Here is a 17,915-nt window from a genome sequence, read left to right on the forward strand (position 1 = left end):
AGGGATGTAACGACATTTGTAAAAGGAGTGGATGAAGTTAATGTCAGTCTGCATTCTTCTGATTCAGTTTGTTTCAACAAAGAACAGTCCAAGAACACCTTATTACTAACACATTAGGAGCACCTGCAGCCTGGCATGAACAAAACATTCGCTGTTGAGAAATCAGCTTCAGATCGGCAGTGTTTTACAAACTGAACATGATTCTACAGTTTCTGAAGTGAAACACCCTCAGTGCTCCCTTTTTAAGTGAAAAATAACATATATAAAATATATCTAAGATCTAAGATATAATATAATATCTTCAGTAATCAGGCTGGACACTGGACTGTGGCAGCAGCAAAATTATAACAATCATTAGAAATAAAGCAAATTGGGATGATTAAACACTGCAGATACTTCCACTTCCAGTGTACAGAAGAGCAAATGAAGTACAAAAGTGTTAGACAGAACACAATTTACAGCTTGAAAATACAATAAAGCGATACAATACTGAGATCAGAAAACCAAACCGAATAGTCGGTAATGCAAACAGGTCAAGATTTCATAACAAGTAGGTGGAGATTACCAAGCAACATGTTTCTGTTCAAATGATCTCCTATATTACCACAGCCATTACCCCAACATGATTTAATAACTATATTCTGCTTTTTTCCAAAAAGTTTTTGGTCATTTCTTTAATTATCCAATAATGAATTTCTTATAGGTCCTGTGAACATGTGACCAAATCTCCTGGATCATAAATCTACATACAGTAATTCTAATATTACTACCTCAGTTAGCTGCTTCTGATCTCCATCCACAAGCTTCTGGTCGTCCTCTGGATGAATCTTTAACACTCTTCTTGACAGAATCAGTGAAGTTCAACTAAATGTGTTGGCTTCCTGACACAGACTTGTTTCTTCAGCACAGTCCACATGTTCTGATGGGGTTCAAGCCAGGACTTTGTGAAGACCAATCCAAAACCTCAGTTCTAGCCTGATTGATCCATTCCTTTACCACTTCTGATGTGTGTTTGGATCATTGTCCTGTTCGAACACCCAACTGCACCCAAGAGCCAATCTGCTGCTGATGATTTTAGGTTTTCCTGAAGAATTTGGAGATAATCCTCCTTCTTCATTATTTCATTTACTTTCTTTAGAGCAGCAGATCCACTGGCAGCAGAACCGCCCCACAGCAGAACACTACCAGCACCATGCTGGACAGTAGGTTTGGTGTTCTTGGGGTTAAAGGCCTCACCTTCTCTCCTCCAAACATATTGCTGCTCATTGTGGCTGAACAACTCAGTTTTTGTTCCATGTGACCACAGAGTTTTCCTCCTGAAGGTTTTTTCTTTGTCCATGTGATCAGCAGCAAAGTTTAGTCCAGCTTCAAAGCTGTTCAAATCAATAATGGGCTCTTTCAGATCAATGCTGAGCTCCTTAAATTTGGTCACATGTTCAGAAGACCTATAAGAAATTCATTATTGAACCAAACTTCATGAATGTTTTTGTGACAAAGTAGTTTGTGTTCCACTCATTCATCACAGAAACATGAGAGCTGTAGAAATCACTGGAACTGAAGACTGACATGATGAACATGCTCTTTATAAGTGGATGTCACCTTTTGACCACAACAGGGTGGCTGTGGCTCAGTGGTAGAGCCAGCATCTTGTTGTCTGAAAGTCGCTGGTTCGATTCCCCTGGTCTGCATGTCAAAGTACCCTTGGGCAAGATACTGAACCCCAAACTGCTCCTGATGAGCTGGTCGGCACCTTGCATGGCAGTCACCGCCATCAGTGTATGAATGTATAGGAAAATTACTTTATGAAAGGGTAGAGTAGAATGTCAGTGCTTCAGGAATATAAGAACTGACGGTGCACCATGAAAAGTTAATAATAATGGATTTTGTTACTCCTGTTATTATTCTTTGTCGTAGTTCTATTTGGGGAATAAATGTAGTGTTGGAGCTATAGTTTCCATATTGCTGGGGGGATGTAAACAGGAAGGATCATGTTGGCATGGATTCAGCTAGTTAGCTGCGATGCACATGTTCAAACCACTTGTTTTTAGCTGTATTTGTTAACATATTTGCTGGTAAACTGGTACCATTAAAAGTATGCGCTATTAGCTATTAGCAGTTCCCTTTTGCGGTTTACCCATGAATGTACAAACAACTGTCACTGCATGACTTTGATATTGAGGAGAACTAAAAAACTTGATGTTTCTCAGTTCTTAAGTTATAAGGAGCATGTTTTAATGATTTCTGAACCTTGGAGATAATAATATCCTTGGAACGTGTAACAAATGTGGATCATGTCTGTGTGGTTAGATTTGACTAAGTTATGACTCCTCAGCGGCCGAACCTCAAACAAATAACTTTTCATTTTTAAGAACACTGTCATTTATCTGCATCACCTCATGTAATATTTTAGCCTCAGATCTCTCCCTCTGCAGCCCCTCCAACTTTCCCCTGCCTCACAGTTTGGAAACCTCTGGCTGGAGGACATTGCAAACCTCTGCCATTGTTGGAGAATTTCTCAGCTCACAAACAGCCTAATATCTGTTTTTTGTTTGTCTAATGGTTTTATTTCAAAGACTGGAGTGAAAGACAATTGAGAAGACTTCTCTCACATTCCTTAGAGAAGATAAAAATCATGACTGTGACTGCAGACCATCAAGCATCTTTGGTATCTCTGTTAATTTCCACAGGCAGTGTTCGGAGTCACTGTAATGTCTAATAGTTGTGGAAAGAAAGAGATAATCCACAAAAACATGGAGTCCTCCCAGCAGCCTGAGTGTGTGAAGCTGTAAATCTCACTCACTTGGTTTCATGACTTCACACTTCAGCCAGAGACTGTTGGCAGTGGCTGCATTCTCCCAGGCTCTCGCCTTGTATGTTCACACAGCACTTGGATGGGTTATGGCTGTGTGTGTGTGTCTGTGTGTGTGTGTGTGTGTGTGGAGGCACACCACAAACTTGGATGCATTATTGATGTCTAAGTGAGCATATCTCAGAAGTGTTGGGACTGACTACATTTTCCAACACTTTCCCATGGCCTGAGCACATTCCTCTATGTAGGAAAAACAACATAATAAATGAGTAAAGGTTCAACAAGTACATTTTAATGTCTCGTGGATCAAAGGGAACATTATATACTGTGTCTATGATCTTCGTTCATACCAATGACTCAGTAGAGTTTAGAAGTGTGATGAGCCGCTGGCTCTGGAGGTATTTTTCCCACTGTAAATTCAATTTCAAAGTGATATGTTCCTCATCTTAGAAGCACAGGAGTCTCCTGGATTATTTACAGTAATCGCACCATTTCTGTGTAGAAGAACCCAGTCAGAGGTGTGAATCAGAGCTGTGGCAATTTGGACTTTATAACTGATTCATCAATAATTTGTCTAGAATCTGAGAGTGGATTGATTTTGCAGTGTTCACATTCTGAGTGTCTTTAGTTCTGTTTCTAAGCAGTTAGTCAGAAGAGTTATGGACAATTGTTAGTAATGAACAGAGTTACTGCCATCACTGGAAAGAATGAGTGGCCCTGATTCCAGGAGTGTGTACTTCATGTGCTGTCTGTGTGTTTAGCTCTGAGTCCCTCTGAGAAGATGGGAGCAGTTTTTGATGCATACTATGTCCACTGGGTTAAACTGGTTAACATGCTTCATTGTCTCACTATGAGGTGTAGTCTTCTGCTAGAATTAGATTGGATGTTTCTTGACAAAATCTACTTGGGAGCTGTGAAGTGTGGTTAATATCCTTCATTATTTACACAGGCGCCTGGCTTTTGGCATTTTTAAGAAAAAATCAGATGTCTTTGAACAGTTTCTTATCAGCCAGGAGAGATTTGTGTTCCAACTGTCACCAAACTGTCTGCATCATGCTAGATCAGTGTTTAAATCTGATTGAGCCAACCAATTTAACCTTAACCTTAACTTGAAAGAATGAATGCCCCTAGTAGGTATATCTTCATGAGAATTGATTGCAGGCATAATCAATGCTGACAAATTGATATTTAAGGGCCAGCTGTTTCCGTTGACCATGCAGATCTTGGGCTCCTGCTGTCTGACATCAGCAGACAAATACATAACAAATATAGCAGTGTCAGGAGTTGTATTATGGGAGCCAAATATATTACCACAGCTGTCAGTGCAGTGCAGTGAGCCTACAGAGCTGAACCTTGACAGAAAAGAAAGGAATACGACGGGGTTGTAAGGCTTGTGAATGTCATTCATACCTGAGAGAAAATTCTTAATCTGAGAAAATTGTTATGAATTGATGTGACAAGTTCTCTTCAATCATGCATAAGGCCGAATGGTTATCCAGAAGATGAACAACTGTCACGTGCAGAAGTCAAGAAGTTCAGTGTTTATCTCAAACTCTAATGCACAAAACTAACAACCAGTTACAGAAGTTGGAACCAGTTGGAATTTGGAGACGTCGATATCCAACTCCATGGGAAGTGGGGCAAATACATGTACAACTCCTGCTCAAAATCTGCAATGATACATAACCATGGATTTAAAATGTGTTATCTGACTTTTGTATTTTGCTCCTGTCTTGCAGCTCGCTACTATAAAGAGTGAGTCTCGTCTAAAGCATCTCCTCCAGAGGTTACCGGGTTACTGTCCAGAGTCCATGGTGAGTTCACTGCCTCCGTTACAATCACACTCATCAAATTTACAAGCAAAGACAACTGCCTTTTTAACCTAGTTGGGTTGTTATCATTCAGCAATTCAAATGTATGCAGTGAGATGAAGCAGGCTGAACTGTGCTGTGTTTCATTGCACCATGAAAAGGTCTAAAGAGAATCATACTGAACCTTTGGCTTGCTAAATGAATCTCAAATGTGTTGAATAATGTTAAAGGGGTTAACTCTGGTGCTTTGGTCTTGCTGTAGTGATCATTGTTCAGGGAGTTACTGTTTATAAATTAAGATTGTATATCAGATCTGCTCCTAAGCATGTTACGTTCAGAAAATCAGATCTAATTAATAAATAGCCAATTAACTGATGAGAGATCTTACTGATGGCACAACCAACAAGACACCACTGGCCCTTATTAACGGCCTGCAGAGATGAATTGATTAGCCTGTACAGTATAAGTTATATAAGTTATAATGAAATTATATATTAGTTGCAGCCCTACTTTACTGCATGAATGTATTTTATCATGTCATACAAACAAAAACTTTGCATTCAACTACATGAAATGAGTCAAATGAAGTTTACAAGGTGACGTTATAACAGATCCTCACCACTGTTAGGTCAACATGTCTACAAGTTTACGAGTTTTGTAAGACTAGTTACATTATGGGGTAATATCACTGCAGGGAGAAGTCATCTTATCACAGCTAAATGTGTTGAATCGTCCTCATGAACTGTGTTCTTGGGATTTGATCAACAGCAGCCCTTTTCACACACCCCGCATTATCACCACAAAGAAGGCTCGCCTTAACGCCGCCTTTGCTTGTTCATACTGAACCAAGCAACGCCGGTGTAAAGCCGCTCCAGTGTGTCAATTCATACAGCACGTGGCGCTGCAGAACCAAAAGAGGTGTGATGGTACATGTCATGATGTTGACATCTGTGGGGTTTTTTTTTTAACATGTTTCCCCCGGTGTCCACCTGTTAATCTAAACATGTACCCGCTGACTGGTTATAATCATATGGATGCAGTTATCATGTGTTGTGATTGAGATCCTGACCCACCATGCATCCTGGAAAGTGACAAAGTTACGTTTTTCGCTCTAAATTACATAATTACACAATCACCATCAGTAAACAGGACGCTGTCTGACTCTTACTCGGGGGAGGGATGCTGTTTTCTGGGGGAAAGTTCACTGAAGTCTCGGTCGGGATGCTAAGTAAGTTGCCAAAGACACTACCAGTTACCACATTACTGTTGTTTGGTCATGTAACTTTGTGGGACATTTCTCTTTCATCTGATGAGTGAAGGATCTCTTTAGTTATCTGACTGTGAACACAACAGACCAACACACCCCTGATGGCGAGGTGGAGTATCGGTGCATGATTCCTGCACAGTGTGAGGGGCTAGTAAATGGCGTAGGTCAGTCCTAAAAACTTGTACTCTTATTTAATGTGCCTTAAGTATTTACATGTTACTTTGAACTCACAAAAAAGATCTGAACTGAGGTCCCACAGAATGGCTCATTCCAAACCTTGTGCCACGTGGTCTTTGTCAGACTAATAAAGACAAGAATCCCTACAAGTGTGCAGAATAATGGAGATGACTGAGAATTAACCTTCATGCTCACGTGTTCAGTGCTTTTGACATCAACTAGATAACGTGATTATTTAATTTCATTAAACAGTTCCTGAGCGGAGACAGTACAGCTGGCTAATGCCAACGGGTCTCTGCAAACTGACCCTAATGTTTGTGGTTGTTGAGTTGCACAGAAACACACTATCACCACCACAGTTTATTTTACAGATTTAGATGTAATCACACGTGAGTGACGGCAAAGACAAATAAAAAAAGGAAACAGAACATGCTTTGTTGTACCAGTGCAACGGTTGTTCTCAGCTTCTGCTGTGAATCTGAGCTGATGTTTCAGTTAAACAGTTTGGGCCATCTGCAGCCCCCTTTTTTGCAGTAATGAGAGAAACCCAATAAAATGGCCAGACATTAGTTTAATTATATATAATTATCATTAATAAAAGGGTGTTGTCCACTGCTGCATGTTGTAAAAAACATAACTGAAACAGCAAAGTCATTCAAAGTTGGTAATGTAAAATGCAATTTTGCCAAATTGATCAAACTTTAAGCAAATGTTGCGATGTGTGGTTGTGTTGCTGATGGTAATCTCCTGCCCAGGGTTCAGATAGAATTCATATCAACTCTCTAATTAGACTTATACAGGAAGTGGGTTGGTGGTTGTGGTTACCAGAATACTGGAGCACCTGGCTCAATCACACAATCTCTCTCTCTCTGTCACACACACACACACACACACACACACACACACACACACACACACACACACACACACACAGGTTCAGCCCTTCCTCCCACCATAGTTAATTACAAAGCAGAGGGGCTGTGTGGTGCTCGTCTCGTCTCTCTCCAGGCAGCACTCCAGTAAACAGTCTTAAATGTAAGCTCTCATATCGCTTACATTGTTGTCTGTTTGCATGTTGCCTTGTGACATGAAACATTAGACCTTCCCCGTCTCTCTTGGTCTATTGGGCGATACAAGCATGTAGACAGTTTGTTTCTGTTGTTTAAGGCAAGTTTATTTGTAGAGCACAATTCAGACACAAGGCAACTTAAAGTGCTTTACAGTGTACAGCATTATGAAATTACATTAGAAAACATTAAAAATTGCATTTAAAACACATTAAAAACAAGTAGGAAGACATCAAGAAACAAAACATTAAAACAAGCTAAGAAATAGGAAAATGAGCTGAAATAGAAGAAGTTTAAAAGAGACAAGACTAAAGAATAAAAGTCACAGTGCAGTTCAAAGCCTTGAAATTGCTTCAGTGTAAGGCTGTGACAAACAGAAAGGTCTTCAGCCTTGATTTAAAAGAGGTGAGAGTTGGAGCAGACCTGCAGTTTTCTGGGAGTTTGCTCCAGATATGTGGTTCATAATAACTAAACATGTTGAGTTTTGACTCTAGGGACTGAAAGCAGACCTGTACCTGACGACCTCAGAGGTCTAAATGGTTCATAATGTCGCAGCAGATCAGAAACCAGTCAGTGCTTTATAAACCAACAGCAGGATTATGAAGTCTATTCTTTGACAGACAGGAAGCCAGTGTAAAGATCTGAGAACTGGAGTGATGTGATCTACTTTTTCCTGATTTGACTTTATGCAAGTTCTGGAGTGCCTCATCTCAGCGCCTCTCTCTGCTCGGACAGCAACAGACAGCAACAGTAGCTAACATTAGCTTAGAAATGGAGTTCGCTAACATAAACTAGCAATTGACTTCCAGCACAACACAGAAGTACACAGTCCCCCTTTAAAGCACAACAGCATTCAACAAAGGCCTTACTATGGGCCTAATATTGAGCCCCCGTTTTAAAAAGTAGGTCCTTGTGTCAAAATTTAGAATCTGAGATGTGTTTCACATGATACTGTGCTCACATTTTGATTGATTATCAGAAAGCAAACCAAAATGTAATGCTGTGATGATTATAACCAAAAATATCATGAAAGGTGCATTATTATAGTAATGAAAGTTTCCACAGATATTAGTGCTAAAATATAATAAAGTCACACCATGAAGGCCTTGGATTTGAACTGGAGTGAACTGTACAGTATATTGCAACGCTCTGTTGGACATATTGAACTAACAATGAATACAGTAAAAAGTCCATAAACAAAAGCAGCTTGGTTGTTGACAGCTGACCTGAGATGACTTTGAATGCAGACATGTGTTGATCTTTCTATGCAGCCATTCATCTTTTCACATGTTTTCATATGTTTGGGCTTTTTGGGGTGTTAATAGATGATCCTGCATACTGTCCTTCACTTTACCCACTTTATATACAACGTTGTGTCCCTCAGACCCTCATCAGGTAAAACTCATGCGCTGAATAGTTAGTGTGTGGATTTTCTGTCTTTGTTTTGTCCACAGAGTTTATGATCCGAGCCAGCTGTCTGTCTGTAAGACGCTGGAGTGGAAGAACTTTGTAGCAAGTGTTTCCTGCTGGATGTTGACAGTTAAAAAGCAGAACTTTAGAAACATAATAGTGGACGTTGCACAGTTATACTAGCACCACCTGGCCATCTGCACACCATCTCCACATTACTACAAACACACACCATAGCAGGAGCTAGAGCTGACCTGTGAGGGACAATGTAAGTGTGTGATCTTAAAGCAGGCACTTTTCTCTTTGTCACACACTTAAAGTCACTCACTGAACATTGTGACTACCACAAACATCCAAGCTGTGTTTCAGTAGGTTCTCTCGCTAATGTTAGCATAGCAAGTCTTGGCTACAGTTGCTAGAGCTAGACAGGTAAGGAGCTGGGTTCTGTGGGCTCGCTGTGGTCTCTGCCTCTGTTCAAACTGCTACTGAAGGCAGGTGAGCGGTGCTGTGCTCATGCTGCCCTCTGAAGATTCTGACGTAAGGCCTCCAGATTTCATCCCAAACATTCATATTACTGTGCACAGATATAGGGCTGTCACAGTTCTTAAAATCCATGATTTGATTTGACATCAGATTTTAAGGTCACGATTTGATTTAATTTTCAATTTAAACATTTGTTTCAGCACTGATGGCTATGCTATCACATCTGGATTAGTACATATCAACATATGAGGGCTCCAGACAAATGTTTTCCGCTAGTAGCAATGGTGCTCCTTACTGAACATTTTAGGATCACCAGCACAAAATTTAGGGGGCACCAGTTAAATCATCAAGAAACACAATGGATTCATATGTATAGTTTTACTATTTTAACTGTATGACTGATAAATCCTTTGGCAAAAAAACCCAAAACAATTTACAGCAACAACAGTGTTTGGTTTTATTTTAAAGTGAAGTAGTGGTAGTTTTCCATAACTTTGTAAAGGGAGACTGCAGCACCTCCTAAAACCAGATATTATAAACAACATGGATTGATGACCAGTAGTTTAAACTATGTTTGTACAGTGTTAAAAGTGTAGCATATTAGTCTGTTATTTGATTCCTTGTAATGCAGAATCTATTGCACAAAAACATGAAGGTGTTTTAGAGGAAGCTGAATCCAAGTAACAGACATCATGGCAATACTTTGGAATTATTATCAAAAAATTTGTATTTTACAACAGTTTGACTTTATTCTGGTACTCTTTTGCAGGTTAGGGTCAGACAAGTTCAAATAATATCCACCAAAAATAAAGATTACAGAGTTCAACCAAAAACAGATCAAATATATCATATATAGTCTCTCAAATGTGTCTGGAGTGAACCCTCTTCTTATAAAATCAATAAAGGATTCAGTGTATTTTTTAATTAGAACTGACATCATGACACCACTAACAGATACTGTATGTTTCATAGTACTTGAATTTAGGCCTCTTCACACCTGACAAAAGCAAAACTGTGAGAGATACGACGTTTACTTGGTCCAGTGCAAAGATAGTCAGTAGTATGAGCTTTAAACACCAAAGAGAAAGACATGAGATGTTTTATTAGACACGTACACACAGGCTGGATCACTGGGTAGACTGGAGGACTTTCTGCTTTGGCTCATCTGAACTTCAACATTACTCTTCCTGTCGAGTTCTTGCCTTATTGGCCCCCACTTCATCACAAATCATGTTTATGCCTCATGTAAAGACACTGTTACTCCTCGGCCTGACGCCCGCTGACAGGAGCCTTTGTTCCCCAGCCAAGAGGCATGGGGGTGTTAACAGGGACGTGGATTTACATAAAGGACTGTCCTGTAAAGCAGAGGAGCATGAAGAGGATTCTTTCTGTAGCACGCTTCTGTTTCCATGTCTTTGTGTGCTGCTGTCCCTGTCTGTGTCTCTCTCTGTCCTTCAGGCAGAGGAGACAGACAAGCTTGTTTGTGATGATTAATCCCACAACATTTCACCACAAACCCAGTGGGACTTTCATAGGATTCATATGTTTTCCTGTTTTTCAACACTGTTCTGATCGTAGGAATGTCATGTTTGTTCTCACAGCTTCTTTAGCAACCTTTCACGTCTCTTCAACATGTCAGTAGATTGTTCACTATATGTTTCACACTTTTATTTTCTACGCCAAGAAATGACTCAATGAAGAGTTTGCCCCTAATGCTAGCCCCGAGGGTTTATGATCGCCAATCAGAAAAATGTATGCTTCCAACACTAACCCCAAGTATGTACATTAGACCCTTTTAAACAGCCTAAGAGCTTAACATAATGAAGTACTAATGTGACAGTTACTCTGTAAAGCTGTAACCAAGAGTCTACAACCGCAGCAGGAGCAAACTGACCAACCACAAGATTCTTTGACACTAAACGGGTGATTTTAGCACGATTTCAAAAACTTCCTCTAAATCAGTTTAGTACTCTTCAAGTGACATGTGACCTTTTGACCTTCTTTGTCTTTTAGAATGAACTGTGGATGTGCATCAACTCTACACTTCCAGGTAAGAGAAGGGCACTAATATGAATACCTGTTTGTGTTAAATGTCTAATACTCTCATAAAAGAGCCCATCCATAGGTCTACATGAACAATGGCTCATCCATCTGATGTCAAAGGTGCTGCTTGTAAGATAATTATCAGTAGCTGTGCAGTTCTTCTCAGCTCTACAGAGCACTTTAGCCTCTTTTAGCTTTTTTTGTTTAAGAGTCTGTAACTCTTAGTCTCAGCTCCTGCTGTTGTGCTGGAAACAGGTTGATCTATTATCTCCTGAAACGTCCTGACAAACCCACTGCACACTGTCTGCCCAACAGCAAATATCAGACAGACGCAGACTAGCTGGTGAACATAGTGGCTTTGTTAGCAGCTAAACAGCCAGATGTTTTTCTCAGGAGTTGATGGAGACCAAAACAGAGCTAAAAGAGAGTGAATATTAGACTTACATTCATCACATCATCAAGTGGGTGTGTAAATAGGAATCTCTTTGATGACATGCTAGCATACATGTTGTCAGTATTGTACAAAGAGCACAAAAGTCATACTTGAGTAGATACTATGTTAAAATATTACTTTGGTAAAAGTGAAAGTCATATGAGTACAAGTATCTGATATTAAATGAACTTAAGTATCAAAAGTACAAATTTGACATATATTTAAATGTATTCATGCACTTTTTAAAATTGGTCGACTGATTATCAGCTGTCGAATATCAGATCCGACATTTTTCTGATTGTCAGAATTAGTGTTTTTTTTGTTTTGTTTTTTTATCTGATCGCTGATGAAATAAATCAACTTAAAATGCACTACTGTGGCTCTAACGCAGCCTGTAACCTGTAAAGTAATCAGTAGCAAAAGTTTAAAATCAATGAAGTGAGTAAAAGTACAATACTTGCCTCCAAACCTTAATGGAGTGGAGATATAAAGTTGCAGGAAATGGAAATACTGAACTAAAGGAAAAATACCTCAAAATTGTACTTAAGTACAGCACTTAAGTAAATGAGGCAGTAATGTGTAACTCATGTGGATTATGTTCAGCTTATTATGGACTTCTGCTAAGAAACTGAATGAAAGATGAATGCAGCTGTAAAAGAACAGTTCACCCAAACATTCAGTCATTTTCTCCTCAGCCCCGTGCTGAGGAAACGTGGCTGAAGTCTCGTAGTCCACAAAACATTTCTGGAGCCTCACAGCAAAACAGCTTTGCAGCATTCTCAACTAAAGTAGATGGGACTTGTTACATAACGTCTCTGGACGCCCCAAAATGATTGAAATGACGTTATTTGCTCCCTCAGTGTGTGGTTGGGCTCCTGCACCCACTTCAGACGGGTTGCACTCAAACACTTTTAGCTGAGCAGTTACAGTGTTGGTTTTTACTTTAGAAGCAGTATTAAGGGGAAACATTATGTAGATTGGTACACAGTTGTTTTCATTCTCATATTTATACCAATATTTAAACTTTGATGAGGCTGTCGTCGTACAGGTCACAGAAGTTAGGCCAGCTGTTCAGACAAACTTGAAAACTTGGACTGGAAAAGTTTTCCACATCGTTCATTGTATCTACGTGACTGAATACAATGTGCAGACAATAAGTCAAAATGACTCAAACACTTTGACTCTAGAGCTGACATGAAACATGACAGTCAGCCCCAGCTGTATCTACTGTCTGTACTGTGTCTGGCTGCATGAGAAGAGATGGTAGAAGTGAAGCTGTTGAAGCAGTGAGGAGAGCTGGGCCTCAGCAGAGCCGACAGACAGCAGGCAGCGGATCAGAGCCTAAATCCTGCTGCCTGTGCTCTGGACGAATCTACCTGTCAGAGGCCTAATAGTATCCAGATTGGGAGGTATTGTTATTTTTACCTTCTTATACCCACTGAACACTGGCATCCAGACAGCCTCAGGAGTCTGTAAAGATTGAACCAGTTAAGGAACAGGCCTCGCTCAGATCCTCTCAGACTGTGAGATATCATCGTCCTCTGAAGTTCACTGCATTCCAGCAGCTTTCAGAGGTTTACTCTGTTAGTGTAACTACCTCTCCTGGACATGCCAACTTCAATTGATGATGTTTTTTCACTTTTCCTCAACTGTGGAGTCATTTGTTGGAACTCAATATATAACTGATTTAAAATGGACAGCTCTGTATGGTGTGTGTCTGGCAGGGGAAACAAAAAATAACATTTTTGCCATTTAAAAAAAAAAAAAAAGTACTTAACTGACAGCTCAAATGGCTTCCTACTGTATCACACCCAAACACTGACAGATGTTGTGAGAAATATAAATAAATGTAAATATGTCATTAAAGTGTAATTATTTGTAAAAATAAATAATAATAATAATAATAATGTATATATGTCAAGTAAATATAGGATATTTATAACAGCAGACTGACTGATGAATACAGGTCCACTTTATATCGTAACATATATGCAGCTTTTCATAAAGGTCAGCATTGTCCCCATAAATAAATCCATCTTCACAAACTCTATAAGCTACCCTCCATAAAATAGGTAATGTAACATATGGTTGATTCAGTGGTGTTGGATTTGTCTCCAGGAGTATCCAGGAAGTCAGACGGCTGGGTGGGGCTGGGCTGCTGCGAGCTGGCCATCTCAGCTGAGTGTCGCAGGGAGTGCAGACAGGTGAGAGATCATCAGGAGAGCTAACCCCCTTTCTCTTTAAGAATGGCTGACCTCACATTAGTTTTGCATGAACATTGATTCATGTTTACGTCAGCTCGACCTACCTTCCTGTGGTTGGCTGTTCTGTGTTCATGACGGAGTTGACTTGCTTTGATTTCCTTTTCTTTTCCTTTACAGGCATCATCTAAAAATGACATAACAAAAGTATGCAAAAAGGTCACAGAGGTAAGTTACACAGCTGCAGGTTAAGTGTTTGTTTCAACTGTAGTTCACAATTTTTAAAGACCCCGGTTCTCTTATTCTGACATAACCAATAAAAATTAAGTAGAATTAAAACGATAGTATATTACTACCACTTTTCCTGATAACTTCTAACCTCTTCTTTCTAAGCTTTACTTCTACTACTTAGAAATAATGAGTGTGTGAAAGCATCAAATTATATAATTCTCTCCTCTCCTCTCCTCTCCTCTCCTCTCCTCTCCTCTCCTCTCCTCTCCTCTCCTCTCCTCTCCTCTCCTCTCCTCTCCTCTCCTCTCCTCTCCTAAATAAATAAATAATAAATAAATAAAGATTCAGCGGCGGCGGTCACATTTCAGCAGCAGAGGTCCGTCGCTGCGAGGTGCATATAGGGGAAACAGTGCAGATATATATCACATCACTGAACTTTAAAGCTCCTCACATTTCCACCAGTAGTGATAAAAACTACCTTGATGAATATCACACTCATAGCATTGGTCAGGATATTAGGATCACATGTATTTAATGTATTTACAGGTGAGACGTATGTTCTCATTCTCCAGTTATATAATCCCCATTCATCCCCATTCTTACTCTTAGTTGTCTTCATAGTTTTCGATCATTATGTCATATAATTGAGTGACCAGCCCTTTGCTGAAACAAATCTTTGGAGTTCTTAAATCATGGCAGAGTATAACTTTTAAAAAAACCACATGAGCTTGTTGTCCTTATACAGATCCAGTAGTTTAACAATGCCCTTACTTAACCATGTTTTTAATTGGCATTTTTTTAATTGGCATATTGTAAGTTTTCTTTAAAGCAACATTATGTAGAAATTATCATTTTGTGCCCCAACAGTTTCTGAGTGCAACACTACTGTTGTAAATACAGATCCCAGGTCTGTAACAATGAGCTAACTCATTACATCATAACACTGTTATGTGTTGAAAACCCTGCCCTCTCACTGAAGTCACATAGTGCAGAAACAAGTGATGGAGGGCCGACTGGCTGTGGCAGAGACACCATTCACCACATTATAAGACAAGGTCCATCAACATGGTTTTGAAGCTGTTATTTTCAGGTAAAAAAGTTACATAATGTTACCTTCAGTGAAAACATCAATGATAAAGGAGATCTCTGCAACGTTAGTAAGACATTTTTTCATTAAGATGAGAATATTTTTAAAGCTTAATGCAAAGAGAAAGCAGGGGTTAGGGTCACAAAACTCCCTCAGTTAAAACTGAGATGGAAAAATCACATGAAGGCCAGAAGCCTTTGATTTAGTCACTGTCAGCAGTCACTAGCCCCTGAGGTGGAGCATTATTGTACCTTCTAATTCTGTGTTAAAATGGTGACTTCACCACAGCTTCTCTCTTCTCGTTTCAGAACTCCCTCTACAGCTGCATTACCAAAAATGAAAGTAAGTTGTTCCTCACACAAGATGATGAGTGAAGAAGCCAAACACTGATCTCATCTCTCCGTCCAGCCAGTAAATAAATAAACCCCTCAGAACACCGCTATCTTCTTGGACCAGCAGATAGGCTTGTTTGTATTCCTTCTCTGTTGTGCTCTGTGTCTCATTCCTGCACTGTGATACACATACTGTAAAAACACAACATGCACAGATGCACACTCACAGCACCGCCATGTTGTTGGCCTGGCAGGATGTGAGGTCAGTGACTTCCCGTTGAGTTGTTTGTCAGTTTGGACTGGATACAACCTACAGTACACGGGTCCAGTCACTGTCAGTGAAACAACATTCAGGACCAAAAAGTAAATGAATGCTTGGACCATCAGAGGCACTGTTTAATGTCTATAAGAATATATTGATAATCAGTCACATATATGTAGTGATCAGCTGTTAACTACATCCATCAATGGCAACATCCACTGTCACTTCATATGTAACGGTAGTTGTTTCAAGCAGTATTGTGTTCTGCATCAGTAAAGACAGGGAACAGTTCAGTGCCATGTTACAGTATGAGTGAAAGTTATTCTCACTATGTGAGCATTGACCCAGGAGACTAATGTCTCTTTGCCTCCCTGCAAAGAAGCTTTAAAGAATAGCTCAACATTTTGGGCTTTTTGGAAAAATTTCACTTTATCACTTTATCTCAAGCGTTAGCTGAGGATCGAGGCACTGGTAGGTGGATTTTATTACCTTGGGTGGAGCCAGGCTATCTGTTTCCCCCTATTTCTCTCTAGTCTTGCTAAGCTAAGCTAACTGTCTGCTGGCTGTAGCTCCATCTTCATCATACAAACATGAGAATGATGTAAATCTACTCATCGTACTCTCAGCGAGAAAGTGAATAAAAATGTTTCACAACATGTCAATATTTCTTTGAGGCCAGCAGAATGTAGCATTTGTAGTTTCATACTGTGGTCCACACCAGTGAATCAGTGACAGTACGGTACAGTACAGTGTTTTAATACCTGTCTTAGCCGATGATGATGCTAATCATGCTTCCGTTAGGCTGCACTAGATTTAAATGTGATGTTATCTGACTCAGCATATTGAATGGTTGAGACTGCAGTTTCACTGATTCACTTCCTATTCAGAGGGTCACTATGTGATTACAAATCTATTATCGGTGCATCATGATGCTAATAGACACCTTGTAGTTTTAGCATTTTAGCAAATTAGCCCAACAAAGCATTTTTATGGCTCCTACTGCTTTTACTTCCCAAGACCTGCCTACTGTGCGATGGATTGGTTGCCGTGTTGGTTGGGTTAGTTAGGTTGGGCATGAGGAGTGAAACTGATTAGTTTCAGGGTCAGGATATCAGGGTGACCCAATCACAGGCAGGATACAGAGGCAGAGTAGGGTGGGTCTTAACAAGAAATGCAGTATGAGCCATAAAAATGCAACAACACCACATGACCACTCAGCACTATCATTTATAGTCATCATCACTGGTGCTCTTTCACCACTGCACTAAATGTTGCAATGATTTTTGTTTTGCGATTATGTCAACCCTGACATGATGTTGTTAGAATCAGCCAGTGTTCACCTCGCGTGTCCTGGTAGACTCACAAAGTTTGATAGTGTTTGATGAATGCTTTAAGAAAGAAATATGTATTTTTCAGACTCACACACACATACACACACACACACACATTCATACACTTAAGCACACATCTGGAACTTGTCCACTGAATAACACTGTTAACACAAAAGCTTTCCACATTAATAGCTTTTCCACCACCTCGATTGTTTTGACATGCAGTTGAGTCAATGCTAATGACTGTTGAAAGACGTTGCTGCTGCTTCTTGCTGCTCTGCAACTGCCCCAACCCCCCCCCCCCCCCCCCCCCCACACACACACACACACACACACACACATTTAAAACTCTTTACCTGATTCCTCACAAAAGCCTGTGTGATGTTTGATGTGTGTTTTTGTGTGTTCCTCCAGTGGGCTCCACATGCTGCAGCTATGCAGGACGCCACACCACCTGCAGAGAGTACTGCCAGGCCATCTTCAGGACGGACTCGACCCCCACCGTGTCCCAGATCAACGCAGTCAAAGAGTACTGTCAGAGTCACAGCGCTCAGCTGCTCAGCTGCGTCAGCAACTTCACCAAGTCCTACCCCATACGGAGCCCTATAGACAGTAAGTCCATCTACAGTTTATACTGTCCACATACAGGAGCACTGGATCCATTCATGCAACACAGATATATTCTTATGATGCCTGGAGTTGGCTCTAGGGGGTTTAGGTTTACCATCTCTCCTGTGATATACAGTGTAGTCATGCACAGGTTCTGTTTTTATTTGTCCAAATTTTGAGATATCTGTCTCTGAGCAACTCAGTTTCACCTCAACTGCTATTCCACATACAGTGGTTTGCCTGTGGTGTAGATTTTCTCCATTGTTCATCTTTCCTCTCTGATGTCATGTTCTCTCAGTCCACCCTTACTAATGCGATCCATCTTTCATGATTGATTCACTTCACTTGGGAAGGACAGTAGA

The 17,915-nt window shown here is 40.2% G+C and overlaps 1 protein-coding gene across 1 annotated transcript in view; it reads left to right on the plus strand.

Moving 5' to 3' along the window:
• reck (reversion-inducing-cysteine-rich protein with kazal motifs) overlaps positions 1-17,915 on the plus strand; it is an 84,645-nt gene that overhangs the window by 27,314 nt on the left and 39,416 nt on the right. The window contains exons 3-8 of the mRNA XM_073488119.1: positions 4,549-4,623; positions 11,038-11,074; positions 13,619-13,704; positions 13,882-13,929; positions 15,328-15,361; positions 17,359-17,556. Of these exons, the coding sequence (XP_073344220.1) occupies positions 4,549-4,623; positions 11,038-11,074; positions 13,619-13,704; positions 13,882-13,929; positions 15,328-15,361; positions 17,359-17,556 (478 nt within the window). The remainder of the gene's footprint in view (positions 1-4,548; positions 4,624-11,037; positions 11,075-13,618; positions 13,705-13,881; positions 13,930-15,327; positions 15,362-17,358; positions 17,557-17,915) is intronic.

Source organism: Pagrus major, chromosome 19 (genome assembly GCF_040436345.1).
Source record: "Pagrus major chromosome 19, Pma_NU_1.0".
In the NCBI taxonomy this organism is placed as follows: domain Eukaryota; kingdom Metazoa; phylum Chordata; class Actinopteri; order Spariformes; family Sparidae; genus Pagrus; species Pagrus major.